Consider the following 19,586-nt stretch of genomic DNA (forward strand, 5'->3'; position numbering starts at 1 on the left):
AAACCAGGTCCTTCCGCCGCTAATAATAATCGCTAATATTGACTGAGGGATTCCCAGGTGCCCGGCACTGTGCAGAGCACTTGGTGGTTTTATTTCATCTGAGCCGCGCCACCCTGAATGCAAGAGGAGGCAAACGAGGCTCAGACAGGACCCGACCCACCCATGCCCCAAAGGTAAGGATTGGCAGGAAACTCAGTCTGACGCAGGCGCAGGGGTCTGCGTGCGGTGCGCGGTGGATTCATCACCCGTGACATGGAGCTAACAATAGCGGCGTGATACCAGGTCCCGTTTCATCACGGTTTCTCCCACGGCTCTGCTTTCCAGCTCTCGCTTTTCCTTTGTCCCTTCAACAGTGTTCCTGAGCACGTACTGTGTGTGTCCCTGCCATACAGACTTTCAATCAGGGCCTTTCTAATGAGCCCGTCCATTGCCTTTTCACAGCTGGCTTTCCCACTATTATCATGCCTTTAACAGGCATCTCATTGGGCCACTTGTCTGTTTTACAGAAACTAACTATACCTGTTTTGTGCTTTGCTGTTCACAAAGACCTGTCATACAGACTGACTTGGATGTGATCCTTATGACAACCAGAAGAGAAAAACAGATAGGATACAATTTTTCCTCCATTTGACGCACAATGAAAGTGAGGCCCAGGCATTGTGAATGAATGCTGGAGCCAGGATGCAGAGTCAGATCTCCTGAGGGCTACACCTGAACGCTTTCCACTACAGCATGCCAGGTGAACTGGGACACTGCCCCTGGGAGTTCACCATCTAAAATAGGCAGGGGTGCTGGGGCGCCTGGGAGGCTCAGTCAGTTGAGCATTGGACTTCAGCTCAGGTCATGATCTCGCGGCTCGTGAGTTGGAGCCCCGCGTCGGGCTCTGTGATGCCAGCTCAGAGCCTGGAGCCTGCTTCCAATTCTGTGTATGTCTCTCTCTCTCTGCCCCTCCCCTGCTCACACTCTGTCTCTCTATCTCTCAAAAATCAATAAACATTAAAAACAATTTTTTAAATAAAATTAAATAAAATAGGCAGGGGTGGGGGCGCCTGGGTGGCTCAGTTGGCTAAGCATCCAACTTCGGCTCAGGTCGTGATCTCGACCTGACCTGCATCAGGTTCTGTGCTGACAGCTCAGAGCCTGGAGCCTGCTTCAGATCCTCTGTCTCCCTCTCTCTCTGCTCCTCCCCCACTGGCTCATGTTCTCTCTCTCTCTCTTTCTCTCTCTCAAAAATAAACATTAAAAAATTTTTAACATAAATAAATAAATAAATAAATAAATAAAAATACGCAGGGTTGGTAAAGCATGCCAGCCCAGAGAGGCAGGGTCGCATGGTCAGTTAAGTGTCCCACTTCAGCCCAGGTCACGATCTCACAGTTCGTGAGTTCGAGCCCCGTGTTGGGCTCTGTGCTGACAGTTCAGAACCTGGAGCCTGCTTTGGATTCTGTGTCTCCTCTCTCTGCCCCTCCCCAGACACTCACCCTCTGTCTCTGTCAAAAATAAATAAAAACTTAAAAAAAATTTTTTTTTAAAAAAAGAGAGAGCTCTAGCTGGGGACCCAGAGGAAGAAAGCTAACTAGAACCAACCGTCAGGAGATGCGGTTCTCTTCTCCATTCTGCCACTTAACTACCTGTGCCACCTGCAACAAATCACTTTACTATCTTCAGTTTCCCCACCTACCTGATGAAGGACTTTCCCGGTTCTAAAGCTGAAAGTCCCACGTCCCAGAAACACGATCCCAGGAAAAGTGGCATGGCTGGTCACCCTGATTGGGTCACCACCCCCTTTTTAAAATTCTGCGATCTCACCCATCATTCTCCAAACTTTGCCACTCGTGTTATCACCCTCATGTGTTTTGCCAAAACTGGGTTTTACCAATGGTAAAATCACTCAGATACATTTATTTCAAACCGAATATTTTACATCACGGCTGCAGCAGTCAGGATAGGCCAGGTTCGCTGGGGCAACAAAGCACCCCGCAAAACACGGCTGAGAAGACACCATCAAGGGCACTACAGCCGTAAAAGCAAACCAGCATCTCATGTGAAGGAAACATTAAAATAAATGAAAATAAAGCAATTGTCACTTGACAGCGGGCCTGGTGGAAGCCTCTCTCTGGCCCTAGGAACCTGCTCGCTCTTCGTTCACAGGAAAGATTAGTACAAGTTTGTCTCCTTTCCATAAACACTGTTGAAAACGAGGTAAGTTTCTCACTCTGTGACTTAATGTTATTTAACGTCTTGTCCCTCTACCAGTTAAAATCATCTCCCACGCCACTAGCAGAGGACATCGCCTGTGCTGGGAAAGAATCAGAGTGTGAAGGTGAGCGGGCAAGGGTCAGATCATGCACCCACATGCCCGAGGCACCCTTCCCTCCAAAGCAGCTTTTACCCCTTTGTTAACCCGGAACCAGAGAGCCCACCAGCTGAGAGCGGACCCCGCCCCCCAAACCTTTCTTTTATCAGGAATCCGTACCTTTCCCTGGCGCCTGCCTAGAGAGGACTAGAAGGGACCAAGAAACAGAAAGAGTGCCCAAGAGAGGTCCTTGTTCCTGCAAGAATTTCAACAGAGCAAAGACAGGCAGCAGCAAAGGACCTGTGACTTTTAGATCCCAACAAGGTTTAGGCAGTTCCCCCCAACAGACTAAGAAATGACTGTAAATTCTCATTGTGGGGCTGACATTCCACAGGCCCATGTCACTGGTATTTCTTCCAAAGCCAAAGAGTGCAAAAACTGGTTTGCCACCTAAGATGGGTCACCCAGACTAATGCCAAGTTGGCCACAAGGGAGCCCTTCCCCACTATCCACGGCCTTGCCTTAGCCACCGCCTCAATTCCCTGAATGCTGTTCACTTTCTCCTTTCCAGGACTGACCTGTCACCCAGCTGGGCCACCTCATCCACTCTCGGGCTTCCAGTGCCATCTCTGGCCAATGACTCCCAATCTCTAACACCAGCCCAGCCTATCTGTGCACTGCAGACCCGACCCATACCCCCACTTGGACGGATCCGCAGGACCTCAAACTCAACAAATCCAAAATTGAACAGTGCTCTGCCCCAAACCTGTTTCCCTCCAACATCCATTCCTTTGCTCAAACTCAAAGCCTGGGAGTCATCTACGATTCCTCTGTCTCCCTTGACCCCACCCCCCGCCCCACATCCATCCCTGTGAAAGGATTTTATCACTTAAGTGTTTGTAGAATCCCCTTCTCCACCTTTCCCACCCTCCTGCAGATTGCCCGCATCTCTCCCCCAGCCTACGGAGACTCCTAACTGGTCTTCTAGGGTCACCTTTGCTTCTCTCTAATCTCCAATCCATGTCACAGCTACAATATATAATTTAATTACACGTTTTAAAATATATAAATCTCTGGGGCGCCTGGGTGGCGCAGTCGGTTAAGCATCCGACTTCAGCCAGGTCACGATCTCGCGGTCCGTGAGTTCGAGCCCCGCGTCGGGCTCTGGGCTGATGGCTCGGAGCCTGGAGCCTGTTTCCGATTCTGCGTCTCCCTCTCTCTCTGCCCCTCCCCCGTTCATGCTCTGTCTCTCTCTGTCCCAAAAATAAATAAAAAACGTTGAAAAAAAATATTAAAAAAAAAAATATATATATATAAATCTCATTACCTTATTTTCCTTCAACTATATCCTATAACCTTGTAATGAATCCTTAAATCCCTAACATGGCTATGCAGGCTCTAGACGGCCCACCCTCCTTACCTCTGTAGGTTCACCTCAACTCACGGTCTCTGCTCTGTTCTCATTCCGGCCCTACAGGGCTCCCTCCTCTTCTCTTCACCTTTAGAGACTTGCAAGAGCTTGGAACAGGCCATCTTCCCCCTCTCTGCCTCACTTCCTCCTGCTCCTTCCTAACCACTCAGCTTGGATGGCAAGCTGGGAAGCCTACCCTGCCCCCCACACACCCCCATATAAACACCTGAGCTTATCCTGCACAATGCTTAGCATCACAGCACTTCTTGTCCCTTAGCCATTCCCCATCAGGCTGCACCCTCCACGGAGACAGGAACCCACCAATGTCCCCACACCTAGTACACTTACAAGGGTAGAGCAGGTGCTCTGTAAATATTTGGAGACTTGAGTGATAACTATAAGAATCACCCCCAAGCCGTTTGAAAACCCCCACCCATACTCCTCTTGGTGCACCTTTTAAAGAAAACTCAATGGCATGCACTCTGGTCTTAGAGAACATGGTATCTGGTAACACCACTGGGAACGCTGACAAAAATGTGGCCGTAGTGGGTTCACCCAGCTCTCAGGAAGGAGCAGTACCGAGTCATGCTGCATCATGCACAGGAAGAGCCTCAGCTGGTGCCGGCCGCGTGGGGTGTCCTGAGCCTCTGGTCTTGGGTTTCTCTTCCTAGAGTATTTATAGCCATCCGGAGAAGCCGGCTGGCTTCATTAATTGTAAGCGTATGTCCACCCAAAGCAACTATATACACTGAACGTATTGAATACCAGGCCTTATATGGGCATCCCTCGTCGCTTTATATGTTGTTAATAAGTGACGTGAAGTGGATGGCTAAGGCAGAATGCCAAACGTTTGCCTTCCCCTGTCATCTGAAAGGCGCAAGTTTGTTGTTGGTTTGGGGTATTGTTTGTTTTTAATGGAATGCCTACTTTTTAAATGAAAAAGAGGGATTTGCGAGGCCCACAGACATCTGATGAACCCTATGGGGACAGACACACAGTTCAGAAGGGGCAGCAAGGAACGCAGATTCTGGACACAGCATCTTAAACAGGTAGTAAGTAACCGTGCCAAGCGCCATTCCACGCAACTGCTTGGGCTCATCCATTCTCACCACAGCTCCACGATGTGGGTGCTGCTATTATCCCCATTTTGCAAATGAGGAAGCCAAGGTTCGGGGAGGTTAAGTGAATGGCCCACTTAGTAAGCAGCAGAGGCAGAACTGGAACCCAGGGAGCCTGGCTCGAGAGTCCAGAAGGAGGGGGGCCCCCACGGGGATGCGTTCGGTCCAAGTCAAAGTCAAGCCGGGGGACCCACCTCCGGAGGACTCAGACCCCACCCTGCTTTGGCCTTTTCTCTCTCGAAGTCTCCAGCACGGCCCTGGCCTCAAGGAGCACACCGCTTTACGGTAGCATGAACGAGCAAGTAAGTGTGCAGTGCCATGTGAGGGATCCAGGGGCCAAGGATCGGGCTGCCCAAGCAGCGGGGGCGGGTCCTCCAATCCTGCTCCCGGTCCGCATCTCTGCTCTGGTTGCCAAGTTCTGTGGTTGTGGGCAGATCAGTTTCTCCTTCTGAGGCTCCACTTCCAAATCTATAAAATGGAGACGATGACGACGATGGGGATGATGACGCCACTTCCTACCTCACAAGGATGGCGTAGGGATTAAGTGAGAAGAAGCCTGCAAAGCATTTAGGACAGGGAATGTGTTCGATAAACACTGGCTATTATTATTTCTAGCAGAGAGCTTCGGGTCATCACCATTTGTCCACTCCCAAACACAGATCAAGCACCTCCTAACGGTGTAGCAGGCATGGCGCCAGTGCTGGGCAAACCAAGGATGAGATAGCACCCAGGCCTGCCATGAGGGCATTGTTCAGAAACGCTGTGATACAGCCACAGCGGGAGAGGGGGCAAGGAGGGTGGCAGTCCTGGGTCCTTGCAGAAAGAATAAGAGAAGGTGCCATGGAGGAAAGTGACAAGGATGCTTGGAAATGGGGTGAGGTTGTTTCCTGCGTGTGCAAAAGCACCGGCAAGGGGCCCGCTTCAGGGTATATTCCATTTGCAAGTCAGGGGGCTTGAGGACGGGTGGCCACTGCCCACAGACGGGAACCGGGTTCTGGGCAGGTAGCCCTGATGTTGTGAAGTCTTCTGTGTCTCCAGATTCAGCCTGAGACAAAGGAACAACTAAACATCTAAGCAGGAATGTAACTGAATTTTGTTTTCTTTTTGGTGCCCTATTATTTGCCTGTTAGCCAGCCCCAGGATGAGACTGAATTTATGTCTCACCAAAGAGGCACCAGAAAGGGAAGAAGGGAGAGAGAAGGGAGAGGGGGAGATTATGCAGGGTGGTTTTTGGTTTTTTGTTTTTTTCCTTCAAAGTGTCTCCTCTGTAGAATCCTGCTGCTCTGTCTCCGGGGAGCGGTTCGCCCTCCAGAAAATATGACACTTTATTTCCTGCCCTTGTTTGTTAACACACCCCATTACCATCCATCTCAGTTTCAAGTAACTGCCAGCCGGCATTAACGCCCTCCTCCTCGCCCAGGCAGAAAATAGAAAAGGAAGAATTCAGCAGATTTTCCCCCCAGGCACCCTCGGCGGCACCGAGATAGCCAGAGCAGAAACCACAACTGGATTCTCAGTCCTTCAGCCCAGGAATGCAAAGGACGGGCCGGGTTAACCACCTTCTGCATTTTCCTGCAGAGAGAGTCGGCTTGTTATTTCGGTCGTCTGGGCTCCCTTCTCTGCTCCGAAGACAGATACATTAATTAATTTTTTTTTTTTTTTTAACCTTAGGCAGGAGATGTTGCAAACTGTCAGGAACTGTCAGCGGGCGCCTGCCCCAATCAGGTAAGCGGGCCCCCGGCGCCTGCGGCGGAGACACACTGACCCCTAGTGGCCGGCTGGGCCCTCGCAGCCCCTGCACCCCGCCCCCGCTCCTGACTGTGGCCAATAGCTCCTTCCTCACCGCAGCTCTGAGTGGGCTGGGGTTGGCGGGTGCCCCAGAGCACACACGCGCACACGCAGACGTACAAACAGATACACGTGCACACAGACATATATACACGCAAACATACAGACACAGACATACACACCAATGCACACACAGACACACACAAAGACACACACAGACATACACACACCCCCTTCACGTCCAATTTCTTCTCCTTTTCCAATTACATGGAGCGTGGATTTCCTAAGAACCTTCAGGGCGCTGACCTTGGGCTACAGATGAGGCCTGCTTGTCTGGTGTTGAGGAGTTGAGGGAAAGGCAGACAGGGCGGCCGCAGGACTCAGGCCTGAGAGGGAGGAGGGGAGCCGGCATCCATGGAGGCTTTTTCCCACCAGAGCCTCACAACAGCTCCAATGTGCAGATTTGGAAAGTGAGGCTCTGACCATCAAATGGCTTGCCCAGGCGACAGAGAGAATGTGATTGTATTTATTTGAATAAGCTGATATTTACATAGCACCTACCTGCCAGGCATGCTTCTAGTGCTTTCCCTGTATTAAAACTACCCATACTGAATCCTCATCACAACCCTATGAGGTAAATACTACTGTTATATCCATTTCACAGATAAGGAAACTGAGGCACAGAAAGGTGAAGTAACCAGTGAGTGGTGGCTCCAGCATTAGGCCGAAGCAGTCTGGCTTCAGAGGGCTCTCAGCCACCACACGGGGCTGCCTGTACCCAGATTGCCACCTGGTAAGAGGATGGCCAGGATTCTAAACCCCAGCCCTGCCCCGTACTTCCTTGATCCCCTAAGGAAAAAGTGCTGCAGCCACAGGAAGACGCCTTGTGGAGAAGGGGTACTGAGGCTCCTGGAAGTCACAGACCTTGTCGTTCACCTCCACAGCCTCATACCTGGCACACAGGGGGTGCTGGACCTCGAAGGAAGGTTCAAGGAAGGTGGGAAGACAGGAGGGAGGCCAAGAGGGCTGCGTGAACCATGCTGCTGGGGTGGCATTCTCCACCACGACCCCCGCCATGAGGTATTTTCAAACACACCCACGCTCTTCTTTGGCCAGTGCACGGGGCTTAGCAGGGCCACCCTCCTGGGATTACTACCATCTAAAATGTATGTGTCCCTCTGTATTTTATGTCACTTGAGCTTCAGAGCAGCCCCACGAGGTAGGAATCACCAGCCCCACTTTTCACATGAGAAAACGGAGGCCTTTTCCAAATGGGCTAAGTCACTTGTCTGAAGTTTCCCAGTGCGGAGAGACCTGGCCCCCCAGGCTCCCTGACTCTGAGGCTCACATCCTCCCATGATGCTGTCACTGCCTGCCAGCATCCCCACAGAGGGAAAGCCCAGGCCCCCGGCCCCCACCCCTGTAGCCCTGTCCTTCTCTCAAGCAGCTCCTTGAACTGGCTGGCTTGTTCCCGTCTTAGGACCTCTGCCCTGGCCATTCCCTCAGCCTGGAATGCTCTTCCTGTACAGGGATCCTCATGCGGTTGGCTCCTTCCTGTCATTCCGGTGTCAGCTTAAGTGTCACCTCCTCCAAAAAGCCTGCCTTGTCCATCCAACCTAAAATAGCCTTCCAGTCACTCTCTATTGCATCACTGTTTTATTTTCTTCCCAGCACCCATTAATCTCTGGTAATTTTCTTGCTTAGTTACTATTGTTAGTCTCATCTCACGTACAAAGTAAGGGCTATCAGTTACACAGCACAGACCCACCCTGTGCCTCGCAGGGTCCCTGGGGCTTTACACACAGTAGGTTCTTTAGTCTCCACAGTCATCCTGTACTGCAGGTTCTGTTACAATCCTCATTTTACAGAAGAGGAAACTGAGGCAGGAGAGGTTCAGACACTTGTCCAAGAGTCTGCCCTTGGTAAGCTTTGCTTCTAGCACATCAGAAACATCAGCCCTTCAACACCTGAGGTTTTCATTTGTTTGTTTGTTTGTTTATTTTAAATGTTATTTTATTTTTGAGAGAGACAGAGACAGAGCGTGAGCAGGGGAGGGACAGAGAGAGAAGGAGACACAGAATCTGAAGCGGGCTCCAGGCTCCGAGCTGTCAGCACAGAGCCTGACGCAGGGCTGAAACCCACGAACTGTGAGATCAGGACCTGAGCCATGGTCGGACGCTTAGCCAAATGAGCCACCCAAGCACCCCAACAACCCAGTTTTTAAATGGGCCAAAGACTTAGACAGTTCTCCAAGGAAGATCTACAAATGGCCAACAGGCACCTGAACAGATGCTCAACATCATTAGTCAGGAGGCAAATGCAAATCAAAACCATAATCAGATACCACTTCACACCCTCTCAGCTGGCTGTAATCCCAAAAAAATAAAAAAAGAAGAAGAAGAGGAAGGAAAATAACAAGTGTTGGCAAGGACGTGGAGACATCGGAACCTTGGCACACTGCTGGTGAGAATGTAGAATGGCACAGCCCCTGTGGAAAAGTTGGGTGGTTCCTCAAAAGTTCAAGATAGAATTACCATAGGACCCTGCAATTCTACTCCTAGGCATATACCCAAAAGAAGTGAAAACAGCTATTCAGACCTTGCGCACGTATGTTCCTGGTGGTACTATTGACAATAGCTGAAATATGGAAGCAACCCAAATGTTCGTCAACTGATGAATGGGTAAACAAAATGTAGTCTATCTATATGTACAATGAATAGGACTCAGCCATACAAAGGAGTGATACATGCTACAGCATGGATGACTCTTAAAAATATATGATACATGAAAGAAGCCAGACACAAAAGCCATATATTGTATCATTCCGCTTACATGAAATGTCCAGAATTGGTAAATCCAGAGAGAGAACAGACTGTGGGTTGCCAGAGGCTGGAGAAAGAGACAAATAAAAAGTGACTGCTTCATGGGTACAGGGTCTCATGTGGGGATCATAAAATGTTCTGGAACTAGGCTGGTGGTTGCACAATATTGTAAATGTACTAAATACTACTAAATTTTATGCTTTAAATTTATTAAAATGGTGGATTTGATGTTACATGAATTTTATAGCTTTTTTTAAGAGTCAGCCTTTCTCAGGATGCCTGGGTGGCTCAGTCAGTTGAGCATCTGACTTCGGCTCAGGTCATGATCTCACAGTTTGTGGGTTCGAGCCCTGCATCTGACTCTGTGCTGACAGCTCAGAGCCTGGAGCCTGCTTTGGATTCTGTGTCTCCCTCTCTCTCTGCCCCTACCCTGCTCACACTGTCTCTCTCTCTCTCTCTCTCTCAAAAATAAAAAAATAAACATTAAAAAAATAATTAAAAAAGAATCAGCCTTTCTCTCTCTTTTTTTTTTAAGTTTATGTATTTATTCTGAGGGAGAGAGTGTGAGGGGGGAGGGGCAAAAAGAGAGGGAGGCAGAATCCCAAGCAGGCTCCACTCCAGCAGCACCGAGCCCAAGGCGGTGCTCAAACCCACGAACCATGAAATCATGACCTGAGCCAAAATCAAGTCAGATGCTTAACCAACTAAGCCATCCAGACGCCCCTCTGTCTTTTTCCTCTCTTGCGCCACAGGGCCTCAAACAGTGTGAGGTGCACAGTAGGCCCTCAGAACATACTTGTCAGAGGAATGAGTAAAATGGATCAGAGCCCAGGCCTACCAGCTCTTGGTCTTGGGATCTTTCCAAAATGGCAGGAAGCTCCAGAAAGCTCCTGGAGGCTCTAACTCAATGGTTCACAAACTCTTGGGTACATCAGAATCACCTGGAGGGCTCACTAAAACACAGATCACTGTGCCTCAACCCCAAGTTTCTGATTCAGAAAGTCTAAGTGGGGCCTGAAAGTTTGCATGTCTGACAATTTCCTGCTGGCCCTTGGGGGCCACACTTTAGGAACAACTGCCCTGTGCTACCATTAAACTGCAAGAGAAGAACTTTGACACAACCAGGATAGAGGAAAGGCAGGGCCCACATTTAATTAGAAGAGAGAAAGATCTGAACCACCTGAAAACTGAGCCACACAAAAAAATGAGTAGTCCATTTTAATCAGTTGAAAAAGCTCTGAAGCAGAGACTTGTTTTCTATCAGATGAGTTCACAAGTTTGAGGAGAATGTTAACTGTTCTGAGATTTACTGGCTACCTACTTGGGGCAGACATTCTCCCTCTCTCTTCAGAGGTGAGGTCACCCTGACTTTGTGGAAGCTCCTCAAACAAACCAGCTCCTTCCCCACCTCAGGACCTTTGCACTTGCTGCTGCCTCTGCCTGCAACAACACTCCCCATCTGCACCCTCACCTTTCCCTACTTCTCATCCCCTCTCCATCTTTTCTTATCCAGGTAATCCTTTCACAATCATTGAAAGCACCCCCTCTAAGAACCCTTCCCTGACAAGTCATACTAGCTCAGGAACTTAAGGATAGTTTAACATTAGGGAAATTTATTATTACATTAATGCTATTACAAATAATATTGTCATTTCAATTAATGCAAAAGAGCATTTGAAAAATTAAATACCTATTTATCATTTTTTTTCAAACTAGGAACAGAAGGGAACTACCCCAACCTGATAATAGCTTTCTACCAAAAACGTACAGCAATCATATTTATTCCCTTTAAAGAAAGAAATTAAAAAGAAAAAGAAAGAGAGAGAGAAGGAGTAAGAGAAAGAGAGAGAGAGAGGGAAGGAGGAAGGGAGGAAGCAAGGGAGAAGAAAGAAAGACAGGAATGAAGCAAGAAGACACATTATTATGACATCTACTTAACACTGTTCTTGGGGCACCTGGGTGGCTCAGTTGGTTAAGCATCTGACTTCAGCTCAGATCATGATCTCACAGTTCATGGGTTCGAGCCCCGCATCGGGCTCTGTGTTGACAGGTCAGAGCCTGGAGCCTGCTTTGGATTCTGTGTCTCCCTCTCTCTCTGCCCCTCCCCCACTCATACTATGTCTTTCTCTCTCTCTCAAAAATAAAAAAGTTAAAATTTTTTTTTCTAATTTACTCAATACTGTTTTAGAAGTCCTAGCTATAGCAATAAGACAGGAAAAACTAATAAGAAGTATAAGGATTGTACAAGAAAAAAACAGTACTGTATTGGACAATATTATTTTCTATATAGAGAATGCAATGAAATCTATAATATGTGAGAGACATTTATTTCATGTTTCTTCATGGTGGTAACTGCATTAGAATAACACCATTGTCCTCTCTTTGCTCTCTCATTCACCCCAAAAGAGTAATTTATTGGGTTTGGAGAAGGAACTCGATCTGCATAGCTCAGTACCTTCCTCTCCACTGTCTTGGGGAACAAGCCTGCCTCTAGGAAGCACTCATTCTCTGCTCCCCCATTCCAGGATTTTTACAAGGGCAGGGCCCATAGAAGATGCCTGTTGTTTTCCAGCTCTGTCTGTGACAGGACACATTTAATTCTGGAATGGAGTATTAAAGAGCCTGTTATAGTATATATCTAATCTATATTTTCCAAAGAAACTTATTGGTAATAAAGGGGATCATTTTTATTCTGACTTCCTACATCTGCTTCTCAGTTTGTTCTAACCTTAGAAGAGAAGTAAAAGTCATATATAGTAATTATCTCAAAACCCCAAACTATAAGAATTAGTAAGAGATATCAGAGAGGTGGCTGGATATAACCAATATATAAAAATCAATTTTATTCCTATACATACCAGAAGAACCAACTAGAAAATGTAATTTTAAGAAAATTCTAGGGGTGCCTGGGTGGCTCAGTCAGTTAAGTGCCTGACTCTTGGTTTTGGCTCAGGTCATGATCTTGTGGTTCATGAGGTCGAGCCCCGGGTCTGGCTCTGCGCTGACAGTGTGGAGCCTATTTGGGATTCTCACTCTCCCCCAGCCCCTCTCCTACTCACAAGTACGAGTGCGCACACATGCTCTCTCTCCCTCCCTCTCTCTCTCAAAATAAATAAATACTGAAAAAAAAGGAAAATTCTGTTTATAATTTTGGGTACTATTGACATTTTAACAATATTTGTTCTTCCTATCCAGGAGCATGGAATCTTTTTCCTGTGTGTGTGTGTGTGTGTGTGTGTGTGTCCTCTTCAATTTCTTTCATATGCTTTCTATAGTTTTCAGTGTATAGATTTTTCTAACCTCTTTGGTTAGATTTATTCCTAGGTATTTTATGGTTTTTGGTGCAACTGTAAATGGGATTGATTCCTTGATTTCTATTTCTGTTGCTTCCTTGTTGGTGTATAGGAATGCAACCGATTTCTGTGCGTTGATTTTATATCCTGCAACTTTGCTGAATTCATGAATCAATTCTAGTATCCTCCTTCTATCCCTACTTTCTTGAGGGTTTTTATCAAGAAAGAATGCTGTATTTTGCCAAATGTTTTCTCTGCATCTATTGAGAGGATCATATGGTTCTTGTCCTTTCTTTTATTGATGTGATGAATCACGTTAATTGTTTTCCGGATATTGAACCAGCCCTGCATCCCACATATAAACCCTGCTTGTTCGTGGTGAATAATTTTGTTAATGTATTGTTGGATCCGGTTGGCTAATATCTTGTTGAGGACTTTTGCATCCATTTTCATCAGGGAAATTGGTCTATAGTTCTCCTTTTTAGTGGGGTCTCTGCCTGGTTTTGGAATCAAGGTAATGCTGGCTTCATAGAAAGAGTTTGGAAGTTTTCCTTCCATTTCTATTTTTTGGAACAGTTTCAAGAGAATAGGTGTTAACTCTTACTTAAATGTTTGGTAAAATTCGCCTGGAAAGCCATCTGGCCCTAGACTCTTGTTTTTTGGCATATTTTTGATTACTACTTCAATTTCCTTAATGGTTATGGGTCTGGTTATAATTTTGAAAGTCTTGCAAGGTACCTATAAACAATGCGGACCAAAGACGTGCACAGTCTTTGCCAAGAAAATTATAAAATTTTAATAATGGAAATTTTAAAATAGCCTAAATAAGTGAAGAGATAGACCATGCTCACAGGTAAGAAGATTTAATAATGTAAAGAGAGCAAGTCTTTCTCTTTTTTTTTTAATGTTTATTTATTTTTGACAGGGAGAGAGACAGAGCATGAGCGGGGGAGGGGCAGAGAGAGGAGGAGACACAGAATCCGAAGCAGGCTCCAGGCTCTGAGCTGTCAGCACAGAGCCCAGAGAGCAAGTCTTTCTAAGTGGGGAGGCATCCCTTCTCTATTCTGGGTGCCACAAACACTCTCTACCTTTTCCCTAAGTAAAAAGGTAAATAAAGGGAGAGAGACTTTATCTTGGTTAATGAAGTAATGCCCAAAAATCTTTTTAAGCAATAATAGCTACTTTTATGGGGTGCTTACTCTATAAAGGAATTATCACAATAAGGTTTTGAACTAGGTACTATTATTATTATTATTATTATTCCCATTTTACAGATAAGAACACTGAAGCCCAGAGAGGTCCATCAAGTTGCCCGAGGGCACACAGCCGGTCAGTGGTGGAGCCTGGGGTAGAATGCAGGCAGTCTGGCTCCAAGTCTGGATCCTGAACCACTGATCTCAGCTGCTGTCAAGATAGTCCTGTCGTGCTGTTGCTCTCACTCACTGAGGAGCTGTTGTGAGCAGAGGGGAGGAGAAGGGGCAGCGAGATCACTGGGAACTGCAGAGCTCTAGGCCCTTTGTCTCTGGGCCTCAGGGGTGCATGTCCTGGGTAAGCACATCCATCGTGTGTGTCAAGGGGAAGAGGTTAAAACCTGGGCTGTACACGACAGATGAAGAATCTCCTGTGGTCATAAGGGGAGCTTTTCTCCTGAGAAATGAACCATGCCCAGGGTTCCTAGAAGCTCAAGGAGGTCCCTCCTCTGCTCAGATAGAAGACCCTGGTTCCCTCTGGGTCCCCTGTATGTTTAATTCTGTTCCAGTCCTTCTCTGTTTTCTGACCTGTTAGTCTCAGCCCCTTGCATTTGTCCCACACACACGTTCTCAGCTCCTACTTCTTAAAAAGCACCCTGAGAGGCAGGTGGCATGGTTCACTAGCAGCAGCTTCTGTCCGTGGCTGTTCTGCATGCCCCAGGGCAAGTCCCTGTGTCCAGTGTCAGAGTCCACGAAATGGGTCTGGCACCCAACTGATGCCCCACCTCGCGGGTGAGGGGTGCAATGTTGTCCCGGTAAAGACACATCCTGAGCCCTCAGGGAGCTCAGCTGAGAAAACCACTTAATCCAAGGCAGAAGGATTGCAGGTTTAGGGCACAGATGCAGAGCGTTTGGGGGGCCCAGAGCAGCGAGGGGCTTCCTAGCTTCAAATCCCAGCTGCTGTTCTCCCTACCAGTCGTGTGAACTTGAACAAATTCTAGGAGGCAGAGTGAGGCCCACCCACCTACCCCCAAGGCATTCACCTCCTAATCCTTGGACCCTGTAAATGTGCTACCTCGAGGGACAGAGAGGAGGTTAAGGTCACAGATGGAATTAACATTGCTAATCGGCTGACCCGAAGATAGAGAGACTGTCCTGGCTTATCTGAATGGGCTCAGTGTCATCACAAAGGTCTTTAACAGTGGGAGAGAGAGGCAGAAGAGACAGAATGATGTGGTGTGAGAAAGCCACAGCCTGTCACTGCTGGCTTTGAAGATGGAGGAGGGGGACCGGAGATGAGAACTGTAGGCGGCCTCTAGAAGCTGGGGGAGGTGAGGAAGCAGATTCACCCTTAGAGCCTGCAGAGAACAACGCAGCCCTGCGTAAGGCGATAAAGCCACGTTGTTCTAAGCCACTAAGTTTCTGGTACTTTGCTACAGCCAAGACTGAAAATGAATACACCATCTAAATGCTGTAAGCCTGTTTTCTCATCTCTAAAGTGGGAATAATAACCACATTTACCCTGTAGAGTAGGTGTGATGATTCAACAAGGTCGTGTATGGAAAAACCCTTGTGCAGAGCTAGGCCCCGAGACCCTCTGGAAATTCTCCCTAGACAAGCCTGCCCAAGCTCCCTTGGAAACAGGGGCGGGCCCTCCCCTGTAGCCCAGGGTACATGGGCATCTCTCCTTACCTCTTTTTGAGGATGCCAGATTCTCCCTGGGACCGTTCGGTCCATTTTCCCGTGCCCTCCCCAGTTCTGATTTTGTTGCTCTTTGACAGAGCAATCTCTGACTCTGGGAGTTGTGGGCACGTGAGGGATTTAGGAGCCGCCACCCCCTTTCCACCCCCAAAATGTATCCTTGACTAGAAGACCAGAGGGTGCACCTGCTATACCGTGATGGCTCTACTTCCAGAGCAGGCCTTGGGAAAGTCATCTCTTCACCAAAAGGGATGGCCCTCGTGAAAAGCTGCTGGGTGCTTGGATTTTCATCCACGTATTCACAGAACCGTAAGCTTTTGATGCTGGATTCACAAAGATACACGGGGTGGGGGGAGGGCATCTCAGCTTTTCTTCTTGGAGAGAAGAGACACCGCAGACAGCAGGTTTAACACCAACGTTTATTAAAGCAGACGGGGCGGTGGCCGGGGGGGGGGGGCAATAGATGACCAAGCAGCTCGGCAGCGCCCGTCCCCCCCACCGCCCCCTCGGTGAGCTTCACTCCTCAGTGCAAGACTTCCTCGAGTCGTCAGGGTGGGCAGCTTGCCCCAACTGCCCGCTCATCAGCCCCAGGGAAGCTTCCCCTTCTGCCCACCCAATCAAACCTGTAGGAAGACCATGGCTGGGGGGGGGGGGGGGAGGGGGCGGGGCGGGGGGGGGGGACGCCCGTTATACGTTAAGCTATTGGCTTTAGTGACTGACACAGGTTAGTAAAATGAAGCAGCGTGTATATATTGGCCATCAATCCCCAAAGCAATCTCTGCTGTGCCCACAGCTCACAAGGTCTGAACCCATCCATTTCCGCAACTGAAAAACAAATGAAAGAAGGAGCCTCGTCCTGTTTCGACAGTAGCCAGGTGGGTGTTTGTGAAAATGCTTGCTGGAAAAGAAGGAGAGAATAAACTGTGTGAGGATCCTGTGGATAAAAAGAAGGAGAGGGGAGGAAGAGGAGGAGGAGGAGGAGGGGGAAACAGCCGGCAAGCTGTCGTTTCCGAGCACTTCCCCCGTGTGTGCCAGGCCGCCACCGTTTGCCACGCGCTGACTTTTTTCTAATGCTCAGAACCACGTGAGGGAGGAGCCCTTATTACCCTCGTTTTGCAGATGAGGAGACGGAGGGAAATTGGACACTTTTTCCCGAGATCAGATTTCATGATCGGAGCGCTCCCTGACTCCGCATTCCAAGTTGGTGCGCCCCGCCCCTCCGGCCGCCGCTTCCTTGTTTCCCTGTAAGTGCGAGCTGCCTGCCGTGAGGCCTCGCTGCAATCTGGGTTTTGCGGGAGCCGGAGGTCCACACCCGGGCGGGCTCAGCAGCAGGGCCCATCCCACCCAGGGGCAGAGGAGGGAGCTGCCGCGGGGCACGCTCGCCCACAAACCACTCTTCCCACAACAGTAACAGGTGCCTCCCTTTCTGGAGGGATGTCAGTCCAGCTCCTACCCCTCAACCAGATGTTCCCCTCACTGTTTGCTGACTGTCCCTCGGAGGGACTCCAGGGGAGTCCACAGGGAGGGTGCGGGGTGTGGTGTCGCCAGAAGACTGACATCCCAACCACTGCCCAGCACGAGTTAGGGCGTAATCCTGCCCAGTTAGCTCCTCCATCACATGAGGTTAAACCGTAAGCCCTCAAATGGCACAGAGGTGTGAAGAGGACCAAAGAGGAGAGTTTATGTGAGAGCACTCTGCAAATTACAAAGAGCGATACTCTAGAGGGAGTGTTCCTCGGTCGGCTCGCAGTAGCACCAAATCAACAACAATGAAGACAGAAGATTTCTCCCGACCACCGATGATAAACCACCCAGTTATATCCTGTCCTGCTCTGTCCGTAAAAATTACAGAGGAGCAACTACAGCCGCTAGGCTCACCCTCTGAAGGGATTCGCTACTTTATCTAATAGGATCTGGGAAGGAGGAGAGAGACCGGGAGGAAAGAAGCAAGCCGCCTCGTGAGGGAGCAGAGGTGCCCGGCGGACTGTGCAGGTGCTGACAGTCCAGTTCAGGGGCCTAAAAGAGCAAACCCAGGGCAAGGGGGAGGCAGAACGGATGGGCCGGGCAGACCCCCAGGCCGGAAGGCTAGGGGAAGGAAGGAAAGAAGTTGCTGGTCCTGGTGACGGTGGTGATGGTCGTAATGGATGTCACTGGTCAGGCCCAGGGTTGTTGACCCCACCTGCAAAGACCCGAGTCTCCACAAGCCATACTTCTCCAGATTTGCATTCCAGTGTGACCTTTCTGGACAGCAAACAGGGTCACAGCCCTCCCCTGTTTGGGATCTCTTGGTGAGTCAGTAGGGGTCAGGCTCCCTGGTGTGTGCCCAGAGCCCCTCTCCACCTGGCTGCCGCCTCTCACCCCTGCCTGGCTCCTGCCACTTCCCCAGCCCACACCCGGCTAACCAGACGGCTCTCGAAATCCTCTGAGCCATGCGTGTGCCATCCCCCGCCGTCCCCCTAAACCAGAAGGTCTGGTGGGGGGAGGAACGTACCAGAGGCTGGTCCCGAGCCCCTCACACGGGATGGACCACGTTCCTGTCACAGTGGGGCTTGCAGTGAGGGTTCAGCCAGTGCTCCAGGAACTGCTCCTCGGCCCGGTGCTCCAGGCGGAGCAGATGATGCATGTACTCCTGTCAAAACAAACCCACACGGCAGAGCGGCTTTTCAGCAACAGCTGAGCTCGTGCAGCACGGCACGGCCGTGCTCCCGAGACAGGGCGACCAGGCTAAGGGAGGCTGGGAGGCCAGACCAGCGGGGAACCCGCCATGCCTACGCCTGTCCGCAGGGAAAAGCAGTCAGACGGGCCCAGCTGATGGGCAAAATAAAGAAATCTGACAACCTAGGGCTGAGAGGGTGTGTGTCTATGGGAATTCACACACACTAATGGGGTGTAGCATGGAAATACCACTCAGAAAAACAATTAGTGGCCTGCAATCCGGAAATCCCGCTCCTCAATGATGCCCCTACGCAGTGGTCCTCAAACGCTGGCAGGCATCAGAAGCACCTGGAGGCTTTGTCAAAACTCAGACTGCTGGGTGCTACCCCCGGAGTTTCTGATTCAGCGAGTCTGGGCTTGGGCTCCAGAACTTATTACATTTTGGGCAAGTTTCCAGCCAATGCCGGTGCTGCTGGTCACTCTGAGAACAAGAGAAACGTGTGTCAGGAGTCGTGTAAGAATGTTCAGAGAAGCAATAAACTTGTAGTGACAAAACACTGGCACTGCGCCAAACAGCCACTGACAGGAGGGGGGATACATAAACTGTGGTAGGGTCACCCCCATGGAATATTATACAGCAGTGAACATGAATTAACTACAGCTACATCTGACATAGTGAGTCTTAGAAATAGCGTTGAGGGGCACCTGGGGTTAAGTGTCTGACTCTTGGCTTCAGCTCAGGTTATGATCTCACAGTTTCGTGAGTTTGAGCCCCACATCAGGCTCTGCACTGAGCCTGCTTGGGATTCTCTGTCTCCTCTCTCTCTGACCCTGTCCCACTCACGCTGTCTTCTGTCTCTCTCGAAATAAATAAATAAACTTTAAAAAAAAATAGCATGTTGAGTGAAAGAACAAATCCAAGAAGAACAACATTCACAGCGTAACATCATGCTTTAAAGTCTCAAAACATGCATTGCTAAATAAAATATTATTTATGGCTGCGTGCATTTGTGATTTAAAAAGATCATCTTTTTTAAAAGGTGAGGAGAAAAATAAATACATAAAAGGCAAGGGATAACTATAAGAAAGCTGAAGTCGCTATACTATTATCAAACAAAAGAGACTTTACAACCAAAAAAGGGGTCCTCAAAATGTTAAGCATAGTTTAACCTCAAAATGTCAAACACAGAGTGACCATGTGACCTGGTGATTGCACTCTTAGGTACATGCCCAACAGAAATACTAACTGTGCACACGGTGTTCAGAGCGGCATCACTCATCATAGCCACAAAGTGGAAACAGCCCAAATATC

The 19,586-nt window shown here is 48.9% G+C and overlaps 1 protein-coding gene and 1 long non-coding RNA gene across 11 annotated transcripts in view; one reads left to right on the forward strand and one right to left on the reverse strand.

The window, feature by feature from the left end:
• Positions 1-19,586, forward strand: part of LOC131497073 (uncharacterized) — a 110,698-nt gene that overhangs the window by 22,080 nt on the left and 69,032 nt on the right. The gene's annotated exons all lie outside the window — the stretch shown is intronic.
• Positions 16,070-19,586, reverse strand: part of C16H17orf67 (chromosome 16 C17orf67 homolog) — a 36,784-nt gene continuing 33,267 nt past the window's right edge. For 7 of the 10 annotated variants that reach the window (XR_009254746.1, XR_009254744.1, XR_009254745.1 and 4 more), the window contains 2 exons: positions 18,111-18,248; positions 16,349-16,517 (listed from right to left, as the gene is read on the reverse strand). Coding sequence is in view for 4 of the 10 variants with exons in the window: in XM_058703021.1 (XP_058559004.1) it covers positions 18,132-18,248 (117 nt within the window). In the remaining 6 variants the exon portion in view is untranslated. Of the gene's footprint in view, positions 16,243-16,348; positions 16,518-18,110; positions 18,249-19,586 lie in introns of those variants that run through there. The other 3 variants (XM_058703019.1, XM_058703023.1, XM_058703022.1) reach the window with 2 other exon arrangements.

Source organism: Neofelis nebulosa, chromosome 16, assembly GCF_028018385.1.
Source record: "Neofelis nebulosa isolate mNeoNeb1 chromosome 16, mNeoNeb1.pri, whole genome shotgun sequence".
Lineage (NCBI taxonomy): Eukaryota > Metazoa > Chordata > Mammalia > Carnivora > Felidae > Neofelis > Neofelis nebulosa.